We start from the raw sequence: 18,246 nt of genomic DNA, 5'->3' as shown, positions 1-18,246 counted from the left end.
TCCGGGGTCTCGCCCCCGACCCGGTGCCCGCGGAAACTCCCGCCCGGGGGGGCTCGGCGCCGGGTGCCCGGGCGGGCGGGGTGGGGCGGGGCCGTGCCGGGGCGGTGCGGGCCGGGTCCCGTCGCGTCCCGCCCCGTGGGGGCGAGCGGCGGGCGGGGGCAGCGCGGTCGCCGCCGCCGCCGCCGGGGCGCAGCTGCCCGCCCGCCGCCGGGCGCTGTGTGCGCGCAGGGGCCGCGCTGCCTGCGCTCGCTGCCTCCCTGCCTCGCTGCCTCGCTCCCTCGCGCTCGGACGCGCGCACACGGGCGCGCGCGCGCAGGCACAGGCGCGGACGCGCCGCGGGCGCTCCGCATCCTGCGCTGCCTGTGCCGCGGCGCCCAGCTGGCCGCGGCTCCGCGGGGCTCCGCGCTCGCTCCCCGGCCCTGCCCTGCCCTGCCTTGCCCGGCCCGGCCCGGCCCGGTCCGGCCCGCGGCGCCCCGCCGGCAGCGGGGCCGATGGGGACCGGCGGGAGGATGCGCCTGAGTCGCGTCTGCTGCGTTTTCTACCAGCTGTGCGTGCTGTCAAGCGGGCTGGCCGCAGGTAAGTGCGCGCCTTCCGCGCTGCGGGGACGAGCCCTGGGCCGGCCGCCGGTAGCCACCGGTGCCTGCCCGCTGCTGGGCGCCCGAGCGGCAGCTCCCGTCCCGTGCGAGCGGCGGTCACCCACTGCGCGGGAGACGCGGGTTTCCAGCAGCAGCCCTGTCATCGCCGTGCGGCTTGCCGAGCGCCTGGGGATGCGCGTAAAGCCGCCCGGTGTCTCAGGCCGGTGGGGGCTGTGTGCGCTCTTATATAATAAAAGTACGCCGCGAGTTTTGGTTAAATTGTGATAATGGTGCGCGTAGTACACAGGCATCATTAGTGGTAGCTGAGTTTGGTTACAGTGCTGGTGATGCAGCCTGTGCACGCATCTGCCACTTGTACGTGCACTCGCAAGCGTGTAGCTGTGGAGAGCGAGTGCATTTGGCTACATTTTTGAAATCGGCGGGTTTTGCGGAACGTGCTGAGAGCAAGGTTGAAGTTTTCAAAAATTTTTTTTTTTTGGCTCAGCTTTTCTCTGCTAATATATATATATATATATATATATATATATATATGAGCTCTATGGAAGAGTTGCCACTTTTCCGTCTAAATGAAGAATGTTTTGTGCAACTTATTGCATGGAGGTGATGGCCACAAAGAACATACCCAGCTGCTGGCACAAACACACCTTCTGCCAAGTTTGAGTGCCATTTCTCTCTCTGTGTTAACCAGGACAGTGCTCTGTCCCAGACCCCCCTGAACAGGCACAGGGATATCTAGCATCTAGCCCATCTGCTCTATCTAAGGTCAGGATGGAAGGGCCAAACAGAGCCCATTGTGTTTTGGGTGGTGTGCTTGGTAGGCTGGGAGCCCAAAGGTGTGTCATGGGAGGCATAGTGCAGGTTTCTGGCTGGCACTGTGTGCTGTTGGGTGCCCTGCTCATTTAAAGCCTCTGCTGGCCTTCCCGCAGGTCTCCATGCTTCGGAAGACTCTGAGGAGTGGGAGATTGTCTTCCCTGCGCTCTGGAGCAGGGGCCAGCAGGAGCCAGCGGGTGGCAGTGGTGGAGGGGGCGGCTGCAGCGCCGACCCCAGCTGCGGGAACCGGAGCAGCACCCCCAGTGCCCCCATCACACCCAGCCCGGTGGCAGGCAGCTCTCGGGAAGTGCGCTCCGTCTCCTCCTCGGTGGAGGGGCAGGGGCAGGCTGCAGGGGAGGCAGCAGAAGAAGAGGACACCGAGGATGAGTATGAGTCTCAGGAGTTTTACCACTGGTCCCCCCTGCCCCAGGGGTCCGGTGCCGCCTCTCAGTTACCACCAGCACCGTCCCTCCCACCACCACCTCCAGCCGAGGATGGAGATGAAGTGCTGCTGAGGATCCCGGCCTTTGCTCGGGAGCTCTACCTGCTGCTCAAGAGGGACAGCCGCTTCCTGGCTCCTGGCTTTGCTGTGGAGGAACGGCTCAGGGGAGATGGCAAAAGCCCACCTGGTGCTGCACAACTGCAGCCTGAGAGAGCTTGTTACTACAGCGGTGCTGTTCTTCGCTACCCGGGCTCCTTCGCTTCCTTCAGCACCTGTGGTGGATTGGTAAGATGACCTTGCATTCAGGGGCAGGACCAAGGTCTCCATCCCAGTGTCATCTTCATCTGCTGTTTTTCACTCACAACTCCTTCCTGAGGTCTTTCATATCCTCTTGGGTCATACCTCTACTCATCCTTATTTTTAACCATTTTGCTATTCATAATTTTTTTAACCCATTCATAATTTTTTCTCAAATCTTTCTGCTTTTAGCCTGTAAAGTTTTGACATTCTTTGTTGCATTTCCAGATGAACTTTTGTCTCTCAGTTCCATGCCTTTTTTCCTTTTATCTGTTCTTTATTCCAATGCTGCTCTTCCTTCAACTTTTCTCATCTATATCCCTAATTCTATTTTGGTCCTCAGCGTGTACCTGTAATTACCCGCCATGTTCACTCACCTTCCTTTTTCCCAGTATTATCATTTCTTCTCCAGTATATATATCAAACTCTTTTTCCTCATTTTCATCCCATATTGAAGTTACCGTTCTAATTTTTGTCCCCCTCCTTATCTTCTACATCTCAGATTTCAGGCTTTTCTGTCTTTCCTATTTCTGCCAATATCTTATGTCTGCCTTATCATCTTCATTCTTTCTTTTCTTTCAATTCTCTCATCCCTTTGTCCTTTTTGCAGTACCCCACAACTTCTCCCCACATGTAGTACCCATAGTTACTTGGATTTGGGACTCCATACCCTCCTTTCCTTCCATTTTCTCAATTGAAGTGCACAATGAATATGTTCTCAACAGAAACGTCAATAGAGTCAGACCTTTGTATAGTTTTTCCTTCAGGAACATTTGGCTTTACTTCACCTGTTTGAAAGAAAATTTCACCTGCTGTAATTTCTGTTAGATCACTCCTGATTTTTACCAGATAAAGACCAGAATTGGGCACACTGACAACAGCAGTGGTGATCCAGTGAGCTGCAATCCCATGATACTCAGGGGTGGATAGAAAGAGTAGAAAACAGCTGGGATGATGTAAAATGCTGGCAGGATTTAAAACAAAAACAATTGTTATTACTATTATTCTCATTTTGGGCATATATATTATAGCATCATAAATACACATGCCTGCAGCACTTTACAGAATGTAGAATACAAAGAGTGCTAGGAAGGGTTAACGTCGTCACGACCTTGCTTGTATTTTTTTTTTTTTTTTTGGTGGTGGTTGGGTGTAAATCTCCACAATCACATGGTAGATAATTTCTTGTATTTCTTTCCAAACTTGAACTTCTAACTTGTTCCATTGTTAATTCATGAAGATATGCCTGCCTGGTTTTTATTTGCAGGGTTGTGAAGTGAGACCAGGTAAAATGTGGAAATTTTGACTGCCTATTCATTTGCCTGTTTGGACTTATTCAAAACTCAAAACCCAAACTGAAAGTGGTGGAGAGGGAACATATATGGATTGACACCAAATAAAATATTTGCCTGCACTCCTGCAAAGTGAAACCGCCAAGTTTCACACAGCTCTAAGTGGTTGGCATCTAATTATTGACGTTTTGTCAAATTTTCCAAATCATGGTAGCAGAATTAATTGTGGAGAAAAATATTGAAAGTCAACTGAGCGTGGTTTGGAAGCAATCAGATAAAGGCTTTTTATATTGTGCAAAAGCATTTGACTTATGTACTCCTTGTTCTGGTTATAATTTTACTTTCTTCTACATTATATGTGGGTAAAATTCGGTTGGAGAAAATCTTTGCAAAGAAATTGGTAGTAAGAAATAATTATCACAAATGTCTGCTCAAAAATGATGTACATCATTGTGTATCTGTAATTCCCTTGACTTGATTTATAAACTGATACTCATTGTTTAAGTAGACCCCAGTGCCCTAGGAGTCCTGTTAATGATTTTTGAATCAGTCAGATTTTTTCTGGGAGTACCAGATTACTTTCAGCCTACCAGCAGTCTAAGCATGCACATGCTCAGATCATGTTCCCCATTCAGAAAGCTGCAGCTGAAATACAAATGCTATTCTATGTATCTCAAATAAAATTGAAAACTGTTGCTGATGTTGACCAGTGTTGTCATGATCGTCAACTGCCTAGTCTTGTTTGCAGTGAAATGGTTAAGCAGCTGTTCGTCTTGAGAGTGTTGCTTCATCAGGCACATAGTTAAAAATTTGCACAGTGCTATTATGTAAAAGTTGTCATAACAAATCTTAAGTTATTTGTCATTCTTTATTCAGACATTGCATGGACTCTATTACATATGTAAGTTGCTCTGTTTCCAAGAGTCTTGAAAAAACATCATACATGCATTGCATATTCCATCCTGCTTCCTTTAGCCCTTTCCCTGCAAGAAAAGCCAAGCAATAGTTCAGACTACATTTTTTTGTTTTAAGATATAAAAATCCATTGAAACTTGACCCTACAAGTGTTTTATTGTAGTTACCTCCATTACGATTTAAATTCCATTTTAAATATAATGAAATTTCAGAGAAAATGTAGTATGAATGTCTTACATGGATGCTCATTTCAAAACCTTGCAAACTTTGAACTAGGGTTGCTAACTGCATACACTTTGCAAAACCAAAGAAGTGAGCAATAAGACACATTATGCCATTTAGATTCCACTCATCAATTTTTCTTTTCAGTGTAAAATACAGTCTCTAACAACAAAACTTCAACCTTTCTTTTTTTCTGCTTTGAAGCTAGTAGCCTTTTAGTGAATCTATTTATTTAGCAAGCAAAGTAGCTGTAGACTGACAGACGACAGTGACTGTGATACACAGGAGGAAGGCTGAAGAATGGTAAAGGTCAATAGAAAAGGTTTGGCGTGATATAATACATGGCAATGCAAATGCATAGCTGATGGGAAATTTTGCTGTAGGGCTAGTTTTGTGAAAAGGTACAGCATCTTCAGTAAAAGGAAAAAACAAAACAAAAAAAACCACTTGGATAAAATTGTGGTGCCATCCAAGTTAGGATGTTGGTGGTGGTTCCAGCTTCATGGGTAAGGCATGGAGAGGCCTGACATGCCAGTGACATTGAGGAAATATAAAAAAGGTCTGTATGGACCTCTAATTGCTCTAATTTCTAGGCAGAAAGACAGAGGAATACTCTTACAGATATTTTAGGCACTTTCTCCCCTTGGAGTGGGATTTAGATGTATTTTGAGTAGTTCACTGGTTGCAGTTGGGTGAAGCATGTAAGGTACAGCACAACATTAAAGCCTCCTCATATTTCTTACTTAAAAGTTCTTGAAAGCTTCAGTGATATGTTTTTGTTTTTGTTTTTCTTGAGCTATTTGTCAAAGGCAGTGTGGAGGGATGATAATAATGGGGATTGTAACATATGTTAATCGTGAATATGATTATTCACATATTATTATCAATATTATTATAGTGAAAATGAGAGTTGTACCCCAAGATAACTGCAAATCAAATTCTGTCTGTCAACATTAGCTTCATCTGACAACCTATCTTGTGAAATGAAGGAAACATAAAACGATGGATATTTTCTAATCAAACTAAAGACGATATGCATATGGAGTGTAAAGAAACTCCATCACTTGATAACATTCAAACTAAAAAACAGCAACAACAACAATAAAACACCAAACAAACAAAAAACAACAACAACAACAAAAAAGGCCAGGCGGGGTGGGGCATTGAACAACCTGGTGTAGTGGAAGTTGTCCCAGCCCATGGCAGGGAGGTTGGAACTAGATGGTATTTAAGGTCCCTTCCAACCTAAACCATTCTGTGATTCTGATTTTGTAACCTCAGTGTAATCTCAGAGCTCACATGATCAATGCTGACAGCCCTTTCCAACTCCTTGGTAAAACACTTGGGGGTTTTTACATCCTTTTGTAGCTCAATGGGATTTGCTGAGTATGTTTTGGGCTTCTATACTGGTGCTGTGGGAAGATTAATAAGGAGAAGTTTCCAAGAATTCTCCATCTGTATGCTGACTGCCTGCTTGTTGTTCATCATTAGCCGAATACCAGGATGCAAGCAGCCCTGTTGATGCCAGTGAGACTGCTGTTGTGAAAGAGATGAACTGCAGAACCAGACCATTAATTATTTAAATAGTTGTTTCTACTGCTTGCTTGTGTTTTGCCATAATATCTGAAATAAGAAAAAAAATATGTTGTTGAACAGTTTTATTTTTAACTGGTAATATAAATCAACTTACAACTGGTGATTCTTTTAGAGCATGTTGTAGCAGAAGCTTTCTGTGGGCATAGAATTAAGAAATTTGGCTACTGGTTCTGCCAGCAATCTGCTTTGCTCCTAGCATGGAAGTTGAAGTAGTCTCACTACACTTCCGAGAAGACAGCTGTAAACACCACAAATGTGTTCTTTATCACCTACTTCTTTCATTTCAGAGAGACATTTAATACCATTGTTTCTTAGCACTGAATTGCTTACATAGTACTGTGTAACTAGAAGGTGATGAACAGAGATTTCACCAGTGTCTTTTTTTCCTTTTCCCTTTCCCTTCTTTTCCCTTTTCCTTTTGTTTTTCCGGTTCCTTTAACTGAAGCTGTCTGCAAGAAATAGAGAACAGTTATGTAGAGAAAGAATTTTATTTTATTTTTTTCTCTGTCATACCTAAAGCAATGTTTAGACTGTTAGGAAATGCAAACAGGAGCAAACATTACACAGAGGAGGGACAGGAGAATGCAGCTCCATACAGCTATGCTGTTCACTACAGTGCTTAGCTGGTTGTCTAACAGAACTTGCATGGAGATCTATCTAAACAGCTACTAAACTGCATTGGGTTAATTTATAAGGGAGAAGCTTTGAAATTCATCTGTGTGGTTCAATAATTTCACTGGATAAGAATGCAAAATGTACAAGGGTATATTTATGGTAATCTAAATCACTTTTGAAGAGTTAATGTCAAATACTGTTTACAATGGAATGTAATGTGCATTTTCCCAGTGAGTTGAGTGGGATCGAGTCATGCCATATCTCCAATCCAATCCAAGGAAGGGCCCATTCTAGAAAGTGTATGGTGCTTATCAGTCTTTTTTTTTTTTTTTTTTTAAAGTCCTCATTGCTTTTCAAAACCATATATTTCAAAATCTGGTCAGTAGATTATAGACAAGTAATCACAGATTTACTATAGCTGCGCTGTCCATAGCAATAGTGCCAGTGACTGCAAAAGGGTGGGTATCAGTAGTTCTGCATCATGAAGAGACATGCCAACTATCATTGGATGATGACATGTTAACAAAGATGTTTTGATGATAATGCCCTATATTACAATAAAACCGAAACAAATTAGGGTATGAAAACAAAACAAAACAAAAACCTACGCGACATCTTTAGCTTATGGAATGCTTATTTGGTACTTCATAGGATTCCGAACAAATCTGAAGCACCATTACATGAAACGTATCAGATTTTTACTTCTGACAAAAATAGTGTTTTGAAGATGAGTAGTATTAACTTAAACCAGGAGAGTGACACGTGAAGATGCATGGATGGGTGTAGATGTTTAAGATACTCTAAACCCACAAGGCTCTTAAGTTCAGGACACTTAATAGAGTCTCTACAAAGCTGAACCACTGAGAATAGTCTGACTTTGCAAATTGTCTCAGAACAAGCAGAATGAAATTGTACTGGAATGATAGCAATGAAATAAAGAAAATGTCTGTTGTCCTAAAATTCTGCACGTTCCCTTTTGAGCACAGAGATTGCTAATAATTTTTTAGAGAAAGAGAAAGATCATTAGCAATATTGATGGTCCATTTGATACATAAGGGCTGAAGTTTGACATTGCAAAAGAAGGATATATAAAATTAAATGAGATTGTATCGAAAGCTGCCAGGATAAAATAAAGAATACACTGCACCCTAGACATCCAGCTTCTTGGGATCTTTAAATGAAAGAGTTAACACAGATATGCAATAAATTATATGTTCAGATCCCCTCTTTATAAAAAGAAAATAGGGCTAATTCAGGACAAAAGGATGTTCAAAATCACTAATTTTTTTTTTTTTTAATTTTTCAGTTACCTATTTAAAATGCTAAAATGTTACTTACACAGTCTGCCTAGTATTGCATTGTGAATGAGGGTACTCTGTAATTATCTGTTATGGAGAGGTCACAGGTTCCCAGAGCTTTGCTTAGTTGACTTTAACTTGCTATGTTTTATTTGTGTTTTAAACATCATTAAATAAGCAATATTAAACTTGTTATCAGTAGAAGTAGATGGAGTAGGTAAGGCATGTGTGGTAATGTCAGCCCTGAATGGAAAACAGCTTTGATCTGTTTCAAAAGTAGGTTTCTTTGCAGAAAAACAGAAACAAACCTGGAAAAATAAAATGTTAGACCAAAATTTGGGTTTTGCACTTCTGCATGTGGTAGAAGAACAGATGAAGGATGGTGATGCTTCTGGAAGATTGCCCTTTCTTTCAATGCACAGGTTGAATCTAAGTCAGGTTTGCTCCTCGTGGAGGTATGTGGCAGCATGACCATAGGAAAGAGGAGGTGAGGGCAGCTAGGCCACTCAGAAGTCTGGTCCAACATGGCAGTTCAAAAGGGTTGTTTATGTGAGGCCACTTCGGCATGGTTAGGCAGTGATCTGCCTTCCTCCAGCACAACCGTACCAGTTATGTTTGTTAACGTCTCTGTTATATTAAAATCTCATCAACATAATCTCACCTTGAACATCTAATCAAAGATAACTGAAAAAAAAAAAAGTAGAGAAGCCATAGAAAACTAAAACCAAGACTGTGACTATGACCAGCTGGAATAACTGGCATATAGGTACAATCAAAGCGCTATTTATAACATTGCTTTATACTACCTGAGCAGCAAGTTAATTACAAACAGAGCTACTAAATATTGTTCATTTTTATTTTTCCATAAAGAAAATGAGAACTGGAGATGGCATCACTTTAAATGTTTGATTAGCATCATTAAGAAAAACAAACCAACAAAGATCTATGTAAAGATAAAGGACTAAAAACTTTTTCTTTTCCTTCGTAAGTTCTGAGACCGCAGTCTGCTGCTATTGCTATTTACCTTTCTGGATGAAACAGCATTTGGGTGGATTTTTGTTTTGTGTATCTGAGAACCCTTAATTGATAATAAGAATAAATCTTTTAAACATAGGAATAGTAGTGTTAATACAGAGCAGCAAGGTTTAGAAAATCAGTTTTGATTTGGGCCAAGACTACATTTGAACTATAAAGACCTTTGTTTCCTTTAATGTTAAATGCTGTGACATGGTATGTGAGATGTTGGGCCAAGATGCCGCAGACCATGTGGTAATGATTCCTTTCTCCTTCTAGGAGCTCTCCTGTAATCATGTAATCACTCCATCCTGAGACAGGTTTGATTTGTGATCCAATCCTGCTCATAATAGCCCTCTGTTCTCTTAAGTTGCTTAGCTTCCATACAAACACATTCTTTGTAATATATTTCCAAGACGTAATTAGAAGTGAGAAATATGCTATCTCCAGTGTAGCTTTATTTAATAAGAAAAAAAAAAGAGATTTTTATGAGTCACTCAAGATCTCTACCCCTTCTAATTAATAAATATAAAATTATCAAGGTTAGTTGGCAAGATGTCGAAGGGAGATGTTACATCACAAAAATGGGTAAGTCCATTAAATAAATGAGTAAAGTTTTCACTCTATAATTTGAATGTAGCTGCTTTGAAAGGAAGAGGCATAGTGGCAGAGCACTGAGCCTCTCTCAGCTGTTTCTGTTAAGGCTGGTGATACTGGTATTTTCTGCAAGTCCTTCACTGACTTTTATCCATATCTCATTATGTGCACCAGTTGCATATTCTGTAGCAAATGAGTCAGGATTTTTAAAGTGAGCATACGTTCTCTATGTTGCAACACTTGTATTTTTTTATTTTTTATTTTTTAAGAACAGTTTTTTTTCTTTCCTTTAAAAAAAAATGCCTCAGACCTGCAAGAATGGAAATTAATTTTGGTAGTTAATGATAGGTTGTGACGGAAAAAAAACAGAAGCATCCATGATTTCCAAGATGTAATACCATTAAAAGTGGAGGAGCTAGGAAATAAAAGGGAAACAGTAGAAAGTATCTGGTGTGAGAGAGCTCTTTGTGGTGTTGCTGGTAGCTGATGATATCTGAGGACAAGTTTGTGGAACTGTGGAGGTAGCGCAGGAGTGATGCACACCTCTCTTTGCTATGGGATAAAGACAGAAGAAAGGGATGAGTGAAAGCCAACTAAATTCTGGGGGAGAGTGAGATGTTTGTAAAAGTTCTTCTGTAGAGTGTGTGCCTTTCCCTGTTTCAGTTCTCTCACTGATGATTTTAGGGACATAGTGTGAGGGGTGGTTGGTTGCTCCTTGTTTAGCAGAAGCAGGAATGTAATGGAAAAAGTGTGAAATATGCTTAGCATGTTCATATGTGAGTTATACTGCATATCCAGACAGCAGTTGGTCAAACTTTTATAAATCAATAGCACAAAATGTCTATATTAGATTTAAAATCACATATACATCTGGGTTGTATTAGCAGTTCAGTTAACCTTTTATTGTTAAACTATCGTTGCCCGGACAATCTGGTTTTCTCGGTTATTTCTATCACTTCTACTTACGGCATAGAAAAGCAAAGAAGTACTAATTATTTTTTTTTTAGTGTTAATTGTAGAATCATGTATACATATGATAAATCAATATCATTACGTTAGTTACTAATAATACGTGTATCTGCACGTAAGTGAATACAAGTAAAATCTGTTGGAAGACCGTGCTGTGAATGTTTTTCTTGGGTCTGTGAGTACGTTGTTCAGAATTATTTTCTGAATGAGTTTTGCATCCAAAAATGTAGAAATGTGCCCAAAACTGAATTGTGAAGTAATTTAGTTTCTGTGTGATTATCCTCCAACAATTGCATATGCGTGTTTTATGATCTCAGCTGGGCTACCTTAAGTTCTCATTAGATGTCAGAAGTTTAACTGGGTCAAGTCAGGTAAAGCTTATTTAGATAGCAGTGTATTAAAGAAAATATGGATATTACTGCATGTGATGTTGTTAATTCAGCTGAGAACAACTCTTTTGTGATTCAGTAACCACGTAAATATCCTGTTATGTCCTCTGGGCTTAAGGGGGTGCTGGCTTATAGTGTTCAAGTGTTCTAATGGCTAGAGCAAGTGCCATCTTTTAAATAAAATATTAAGCTCTTCTTCAGATCTGCTTAAGCTCCTCAGTGCTCTTTTCAGCATGTGAGCACTGATTAGCCTGGCAATCAAACTATAACCTTGGAAACTCAGGTATAGCTCTGCTTCAAGGCTTCTCCTATGAAGTGCTTCACTTGTCTTTTGAAAATGAGGGACAGAGAAAAAAAAAGGACATGGTAAGGTACAGGAAAAAGCTGAATGCCTGTTATTCTGAGGTACAGCAGTGGGTGGAGGGTGAGTTCTTACTCTTGGCATGTGCAGGGAGCATAAAGCCAGTTTTGTACAAATACTTTTAAGGACAATGTTTAGTTGTGGTCTTGCTTAATTTGCTCTTTACTTAACGAGCTTACTTGCATTAAGTAACGCACATTAGGGTGTTAGAAGTAGAAGAGGGTTTATAGATTAAAGTGGATACAATCATGCGCATACATGCTAAGTTTTTCAATTTCTGCAAGATAGTCCTAGTGTGTTTCCTGATTTTTTTTGTCTTACCATCCATTTTGTTCTATAGCAACCTACCTAAAGAAGCATAAGAACAAATTTTTTTGTGTCTCTTGGTTCAGTTTGGTTCGGTTTGGTTTCTAACACAAAACTCTTTGCATTAGAAGTAATGGAAGAAAATTATTCCTTCTTATTTAAGGAATTATCAGTTCCTTAAATTATCAATTTCAGGTGACAAATCTTTTGCTTTGTTCCATATAGACAAATTTGTTTAAAAGTAACCATTCACACTAATGCTACTTGGTTTAATATGCTGATATCAAAACTCCATTCTACTCAACATTTGTATTCTTCTGCATGTAAGATCAAGCTCTCTAACTTTTTTTAAAAAAGGGAAAAAAGCCTTCTTCCAAAATGCATTTTTTCCTTTTATTTAAAATAATAGGTTTTGCAAAATCATTAGGTACTGTTCTTCCTTTCGTGGGGGTACTAGAAATTAAATATTTTTCCACCCCAGGAAAGGGAAGGAGAATCAAAGCTTAGAAGTATAAAACAACAGACTACTCAAAGTTTGGGGAAAAAAAAAATGATACAAATTTGGTTGGGTAGGAGTCATAGAGTTATGTCTTCTACATATTTTTAACTTTGTTAAGCAGTTTTAATTAATGATAAGAAATTCTGAGAGTCTTATTTATTTCTCTTTAAGCCACCACTTCTGGATTCATGTAACTCTGCAGAGAGATATAAAAGTCTAAGCACAATTTTATTTTATAAATGGAGTAAATTGATTTGTTGAATTATAGTTCTGTGCCCAGAAGTATATTTTCCTGTCTTGAATTTCTGTTTTCCACACTTAGTAGTTTTGGCAAATTGTAGATTTGAATGAAAATGAGCTTTGTGGAGTGTTGCCTTGAACTAAGTAGTCTTTGAGTGCAGTTCAGTCCTGCTCCCATAACAAAACCAAAATAGATGTGCCACATCCCTCTGCGGCTACAATGAAAGCACATGGGTTTGAATAATGGTAGTTCATCAGTATGCACTATCTGAATGTTTCATACCCATAAGTCAATTTAAATATGGATCCCATGCTTTGGTCTTTGTGGTACTAGGCTAGGTGTTGTATCTAATGTAGCTTAGTTACACAGTTGCTGATACTTCTCATTTACATCTCCTGCATGATGCTCAGCGTGGAATGTTTTGTACTCATCCTTCATTTACAATTACATTTTTACCTGGTTAAAATATCATTGTAGCATCTGATGGGGTTGTATCCAGGCTTGCAGTAAAGAAATATGGTTAATTCTGTTTCATTAGCTAAATGTACAGCAGTTTGATTCATACTTCAGAAAAGTGATTTTTAGTTTTACCTCAAGAAGTGCTGAAGTTACTTATATTACACCAAAATGCTCTGAAGAAACAAGCATCGAGTCTCTACAACCACTTAGTCTTTAATTGCAAGCATTTTTCCAAATGTGATAGATTTCCATAGGTATTGCTTTCTCTAGGACTAGTCATACTTACCTATGCAAAAGGACTTTCTTGTACAATATTACTAATTTCTGAAATGTCATTAGATAATAAATGATCTGGAATATCACTAAACCAGTTCATTGCAAATAATTTTTAACTTAACATGTATGCATATATTACTGATAAACCAAACTGAAGGCATGGGCCCTAGTGAGTTGCCATACTATTGTGTCTTTCAGCTTCTTGAATCATAGGACTACATGAAAATGGAAGCTGATAAAAATGAAAAAAGTAATTCTGTAGCCCACCTAAGGATTGATAAAAACTTCTTTTTTTTTTTAAAAAAAAAGGAAGTTCAGATTGCAATTGAACATTTAGAAGTGCCACTACATAAGTTTTCTATGTTCTCTTAATAGAATTATAAATTCTATTTTAATTAAATTGATTTCTGCTTAATAGTAAGTTTTTCATGCAAGTGAAATATCTACAGAGGAATAAAACTAGGTGGCCGTTTTGTGACTTTTGCACAGACATTGCTTTCTAGGTTGCTTTCTTTTTACTAGTTCCAGCTCCATTTATTCGTTTTATATATATATATGTATATACATATATATATTTTTTTTTTCTTTTTTTGGGGGGGTAACAATTGATTTTGCAACCTAAAGATATAGGCAGTGTATCTTTCTATACCCCATAAAAGCAGAATCTTGATTATATAATGTCTCATTATATATATATATATATTATCACAACATTGGCATTGATATAAATTACTATGAAATCAGATCTGGATCCTTAGAGTTCAGGAAGAGAGGGTATACTGTTTTGTATCTTGCTTTATTGAGCATATATCGACCATAGCAGACTGAGTTTTGAGAGTTACCACAGTAGTTGATCACTTGCATCCATAAAATGACTTATCTGTAACAGTAATCTCATTTGTCTTTCCTTTTAACTTTCTAAAATTGAGAAAGTCTACTCTGATCTTACCTATAATATGGTTACCCTCTTGCTGTTCTATCATGGCTTAATTGTAGTTGACATGAGCACAATGGCTTTGAGTGAGACATTGGATGTTCTTTTGTGTCTTCATTCTTTACAAACAATAAATACTCCATGTTAGGCAAGGTTTATGAGCAAAAGATAACTGTTTCATCAATTCAGCTTAATAGAAAGCCGTTAAGTCTTTCTAGCCTTTCTTCCGAGCTTCTGTTTCTTCTGTGATCGAAATAAAACTGTTTAGGTGGTAAGAATAACTTCAGAATCTAAATAGCTGTAATAATCAGTTGTGAGATCTGAGATAATAGAGTAGGAGCTACGGAATGAAGGGAGAAACGGTCAGAGACAGACCAGGAATTTATTATTTGGTGAGCTGGCAGAATAGGTGATGTTTTCTTTTGTGACATGGTCATGGTTCCCATAAAATCTGTATTGTGTTAGGCATTTGAAGTTGTAAGTATCATACTTGTTTTATTTAGGATTGCAGAGTATATCTTATGTGCAGCTGTGGATATTATGCATATTTAATAGCTGCACCACTGATGAAGTCTGGCTTGACAATAGCTGTCTCTATATTCTTAGTGTTAGTCAACCCTCGCATAGTTATCTTGAGCAAATACATAATTTTGAATTTAGGTTAGTTTAAAAATCTATTTTAATCAGTTTCTTTTCTATGACAGAGTAATGGCATTGGTAGACAAGGAAAGAGCAATGGATGTCATCTACCTGGATTTGTGATATGATCCCACACAACATCCTTGTCTCTAAACTGGAGAGACATGGATCTGGTGGATGGATCACTCGGTGGGTAAGGAATTAGCTGGATGGCTGCATCTGGAGAGTTGTACTCAATGGCTCAATGTTCAGGTGGAGACCAATGATGAGTGGTGAGACTCAGGGGCTCGTACTGAGACTGGTAGTGTTTAATGTCTTCAGTGGTGATGTGGACGGTGGGATTGAAGCAAGTTTGCAGATTACACCAAGCTGACTGGTGCAGTTCATACTTCAGAGGGAAGGGATGTCATCCAGAGGAATGTTACAGGCTTGAGAAGTAGGCCCATGTGAACCTCATGTACTCCAACAAGGCCAAGTCCTGCACCTGGGTCAGGGCAATCCCAAACATCAGTACAGACTGGGTGATGAGTGGATTGAAAGCAGCCCTGAGGAGAAGTACTTGAAGCCATTGATGGATGAAAAGCTCAATATGAGCTGTCAATGTTTGCTTGCAGTCCAGAAAGCCAACTGTATCCTGGGCTGCATCAAAAGAAGAGTGGCCAGCAGGTCAAGAGATGTTGTTCTCCCCTTCTACTCCTCTCTCATGAGACCACACCTGCAGTACTGCGTTCAGCTCTGGGGCTCCCAACATAAGAAGGACATGAACCTGGTGGAGCAAGTCCAGGCCACAAGGATGGTGAGAGGGATGGAGCACCTCTCCTATGAAGAGAAGCTGAAAGGGTTGGAGTTCTTTGGCCTAGAGAGGAGAAGACTCCAGGGAGAATTTACAGTGGAGAACATAAAGATGGTCTACAAGAAAGATTGGAAGAGACTCTTTACCAGGATGTGTAGTGATAGAACAAGAGGTAATGATTTTAAATCAAAAGAAGGTAGGTTTAGATTAGATACTAGGAAGAAAATCTTCACTATGAAGGTAGTGAGGCACTGGAATAGGTTGCTCAGAGAAGTTGCGGATGCTCCATCCCTAGAAGTGTTCAAGGTCAGCTGGGATGGGGCTTTGGGCAACCTGGTCTAATAGAAGGTGCCCCAACCCATGGCAGGGGTGAAGGAACTAAACAGTCTTTAAAGTCCCTTCCAACTCAGACCATTCTATGAGGCTATGAACCCAGTGCACCTTGAAAACAGGTTTTAAATTGACTATCACATACGTCATGTAAAAAGTGACTTTCTGTTATAACAATGGATTAGAAATACTAACTAAATTTTAAAATTTTATAAAATTAAGTCACTCTTGCTAAGAGCAGTATGCTTTTGGTGCCTCATGAACTTTGAGTGGTGCATAACCAAAAAAAGTAAGAGCATATGCCAGTGGTAAGTCCACATTTCTTAATTTATAGTTTGTATGTATGAGCCTTTAGTTATTAATAATTTTGAATTTACAGTTTTAATTATGTATCTATGGAATTATTCTCCTGAGTGTATATGAAACTGTGTATTTGAAAAAAAATGGAATTTCATGTACTATGACCTTAAAGTCCAGATCATCTCTATATTGTATAGTGCTTCTCTCTCTTCCCTGTTTTTCCCCCCCCTCATTTTTTCCCTTTATATAAAGGATATAGAATATAAACATTTGGTAGATAAATAGATACATAGCTGCACGGAAACACATTCAGTGTATGCCAAATCGGGGTCGCTGCAATTTAGAATTTAGTTTAAAAAAAAAAAAGTTTATTTACACACTAGTTTTAGCTGTGTAACATGGTTACAGGGGAAAAAAAGGCAGTATTTATGCTTCTGTCAAACATTTTTCATGTATATATATTTACATGTAACTGCAATTGATTGTTTTGTAGATGTTGCAATTGAAAGCTAGGCTTTAAATTGTGGGTTATGTCAAAAACTTAAAATACAGCCACTAGTTTTGAAACTCCGAGGTTATTATTCATCATACACATATACACTCCCTGAACTGAATGCTACTTAAGAATACATGAGCATAAATCTCTTGGCCAAATTTATATTTCAAGTCAGTGACAGAAGAAGATTAGAATTCAAAACTTAAAAAAAAGGCAGAAGAAAAAGTAAATAACAGAACTGGACTAGAATTTGGAGATCAGGACAGTATCAACTTAGTACAGCACCACAGCCCACTACATGTCCCTTCCAGGTTGATGTAGGCAGTGATCGTCTCTTATTGCTAGAATAAGGTCAAATCTGTCCCAAGGGATGGAACTGGCATTCATCCATGCTGAACTTCATGAGATTCCTGCTGATAACTATTCATACATATATTTTAAATGTATATGTTACATAGCACTTAAAATGAGGTCATATGAATTATCAGTATCTCCATTGTGGTTTAACTCCAGTAGGCAGCTAAGCACCACACAACTGCTTGCACAGTTGCTCCAGTGGAATAGAGGAGAGAATCAGAAATCATGCATAACAGTTCCTTGGGAAGACGAATGCCATAACTCAGAATGATGCCCTCCCCACCGTCTTTCCCCCCAGCTTTTATTGCTGAGCAAGACATCATACAGTACAGGATACGCCTCTCATCAGTTGGGGTTAGCTGTCCTGGCTGTGTCCTCTGCCAACTTCTTGTGCATCTTCAGCCCCCTCACTGGCAGGACAGCATAAGAAGTGGAAGAGACCTTGACTCTGTGTAAGCACTGCTCTGCAACAACTAAAACATTGTTGTGCTATCAACAAAGTTTTCATCAAAAATCCAAAATGTAGCACCATACCTTTTCTTCTTTCGATGAAGAAAATTAACTCTGTCCCAGCCAAAACCAAGATAGACCCTTCTGTGGTTTCAGTATAGTGCCAGGGCTCCTGTTGACCCTCCTCTTTGTACTTTCATCTGTCTAATAAACGACATTCTTTGTCTGGTCATACTTCAACAACAACAACAACAATAATAATTTATCTGCAGTGACTAGTAGTGCAAATCATTAGGCAACTGAATTATCTTCATGGGACACTCTGGGATTATGTTATCTGCAGTTAGACACAGTTGGTTTGATTGCCATCCAGTTTTTGGAGAAATAGACTATGTAGCAGGAATGGCACATTTAGCCTTAGAAGCTTATAATTAATGTTCATTATTATTCATTTATTGTCATTTGACACGTCTGAAAATGACACTTAAAATTGCCTTATGGTAGTAGTTTTCAATGAGTTATTAAAGATACTTCAGTTACTTCAAACTGGAACAGATTTGGACTTGTCTGTATGGAGAGAAAGAACAGCATACAGTCATCCTGTACAAGGGATAGTCTGTGTAGGGTAGCAATTGTTTATAAAGGTTTCTGTACTTGTTCCAGAAAGAGTCATCTTAAGAACTATAAGGTTTCGCTTGACATGAGTGTTCTATTTACCTCCTTTTAACATTTAATATTTTGAAATTTGAGTTA

At 39.7% G+C, this 18,246-nt stretch overlaps 1 protein-coding gene across 2 annotated transcripts in view; it reads left to right on the top strand.

The window, feature by feature from the left end:
• Window positions 1-442: 442 nt before the first annotated feature.
• The window catches only part of ADAMTS19 (ADAM metallopeptidase with thrombospondin type 1 motif 19), a 166,260-nt gene continuing 148,456 nt past the window's right edge, over window positions 443-18,246 (top strand). For both annotated transcript variants that reach the window (XM_040541557.1, XM_040541555.1), the window contains exons 1-2: window positions 443-576; window positions 1,523-2,133. In XM_040541557.1, coding sequence (XP_040397491.1) covers window positions 492-576; window positions 1,523-2,133 — 696 coding nt within the window. In that variant the 5' untranslated portion in view covers window positions 443-491. The remainder of the gene's footprint in view (window positions 577-1,522; window positions 2,134-18,246) is intronic.

This window comes from Cygnus olor, chromosome Z (assembly GCF_009769625.2).
Source record: "Cygnus olor isolate bCygOlo1 chromosome Z, bCygOlo1.pri.v2, whole genome shotgun sequence".
NCBI lineage: Eukaryota > Metazoa > Chordata > Aves > Anseriformes > Anatidae > Cygnus > Cygnus olor.
This window is presented reverse-complemented; position numbering and strand designations above follow the sequence as displayed.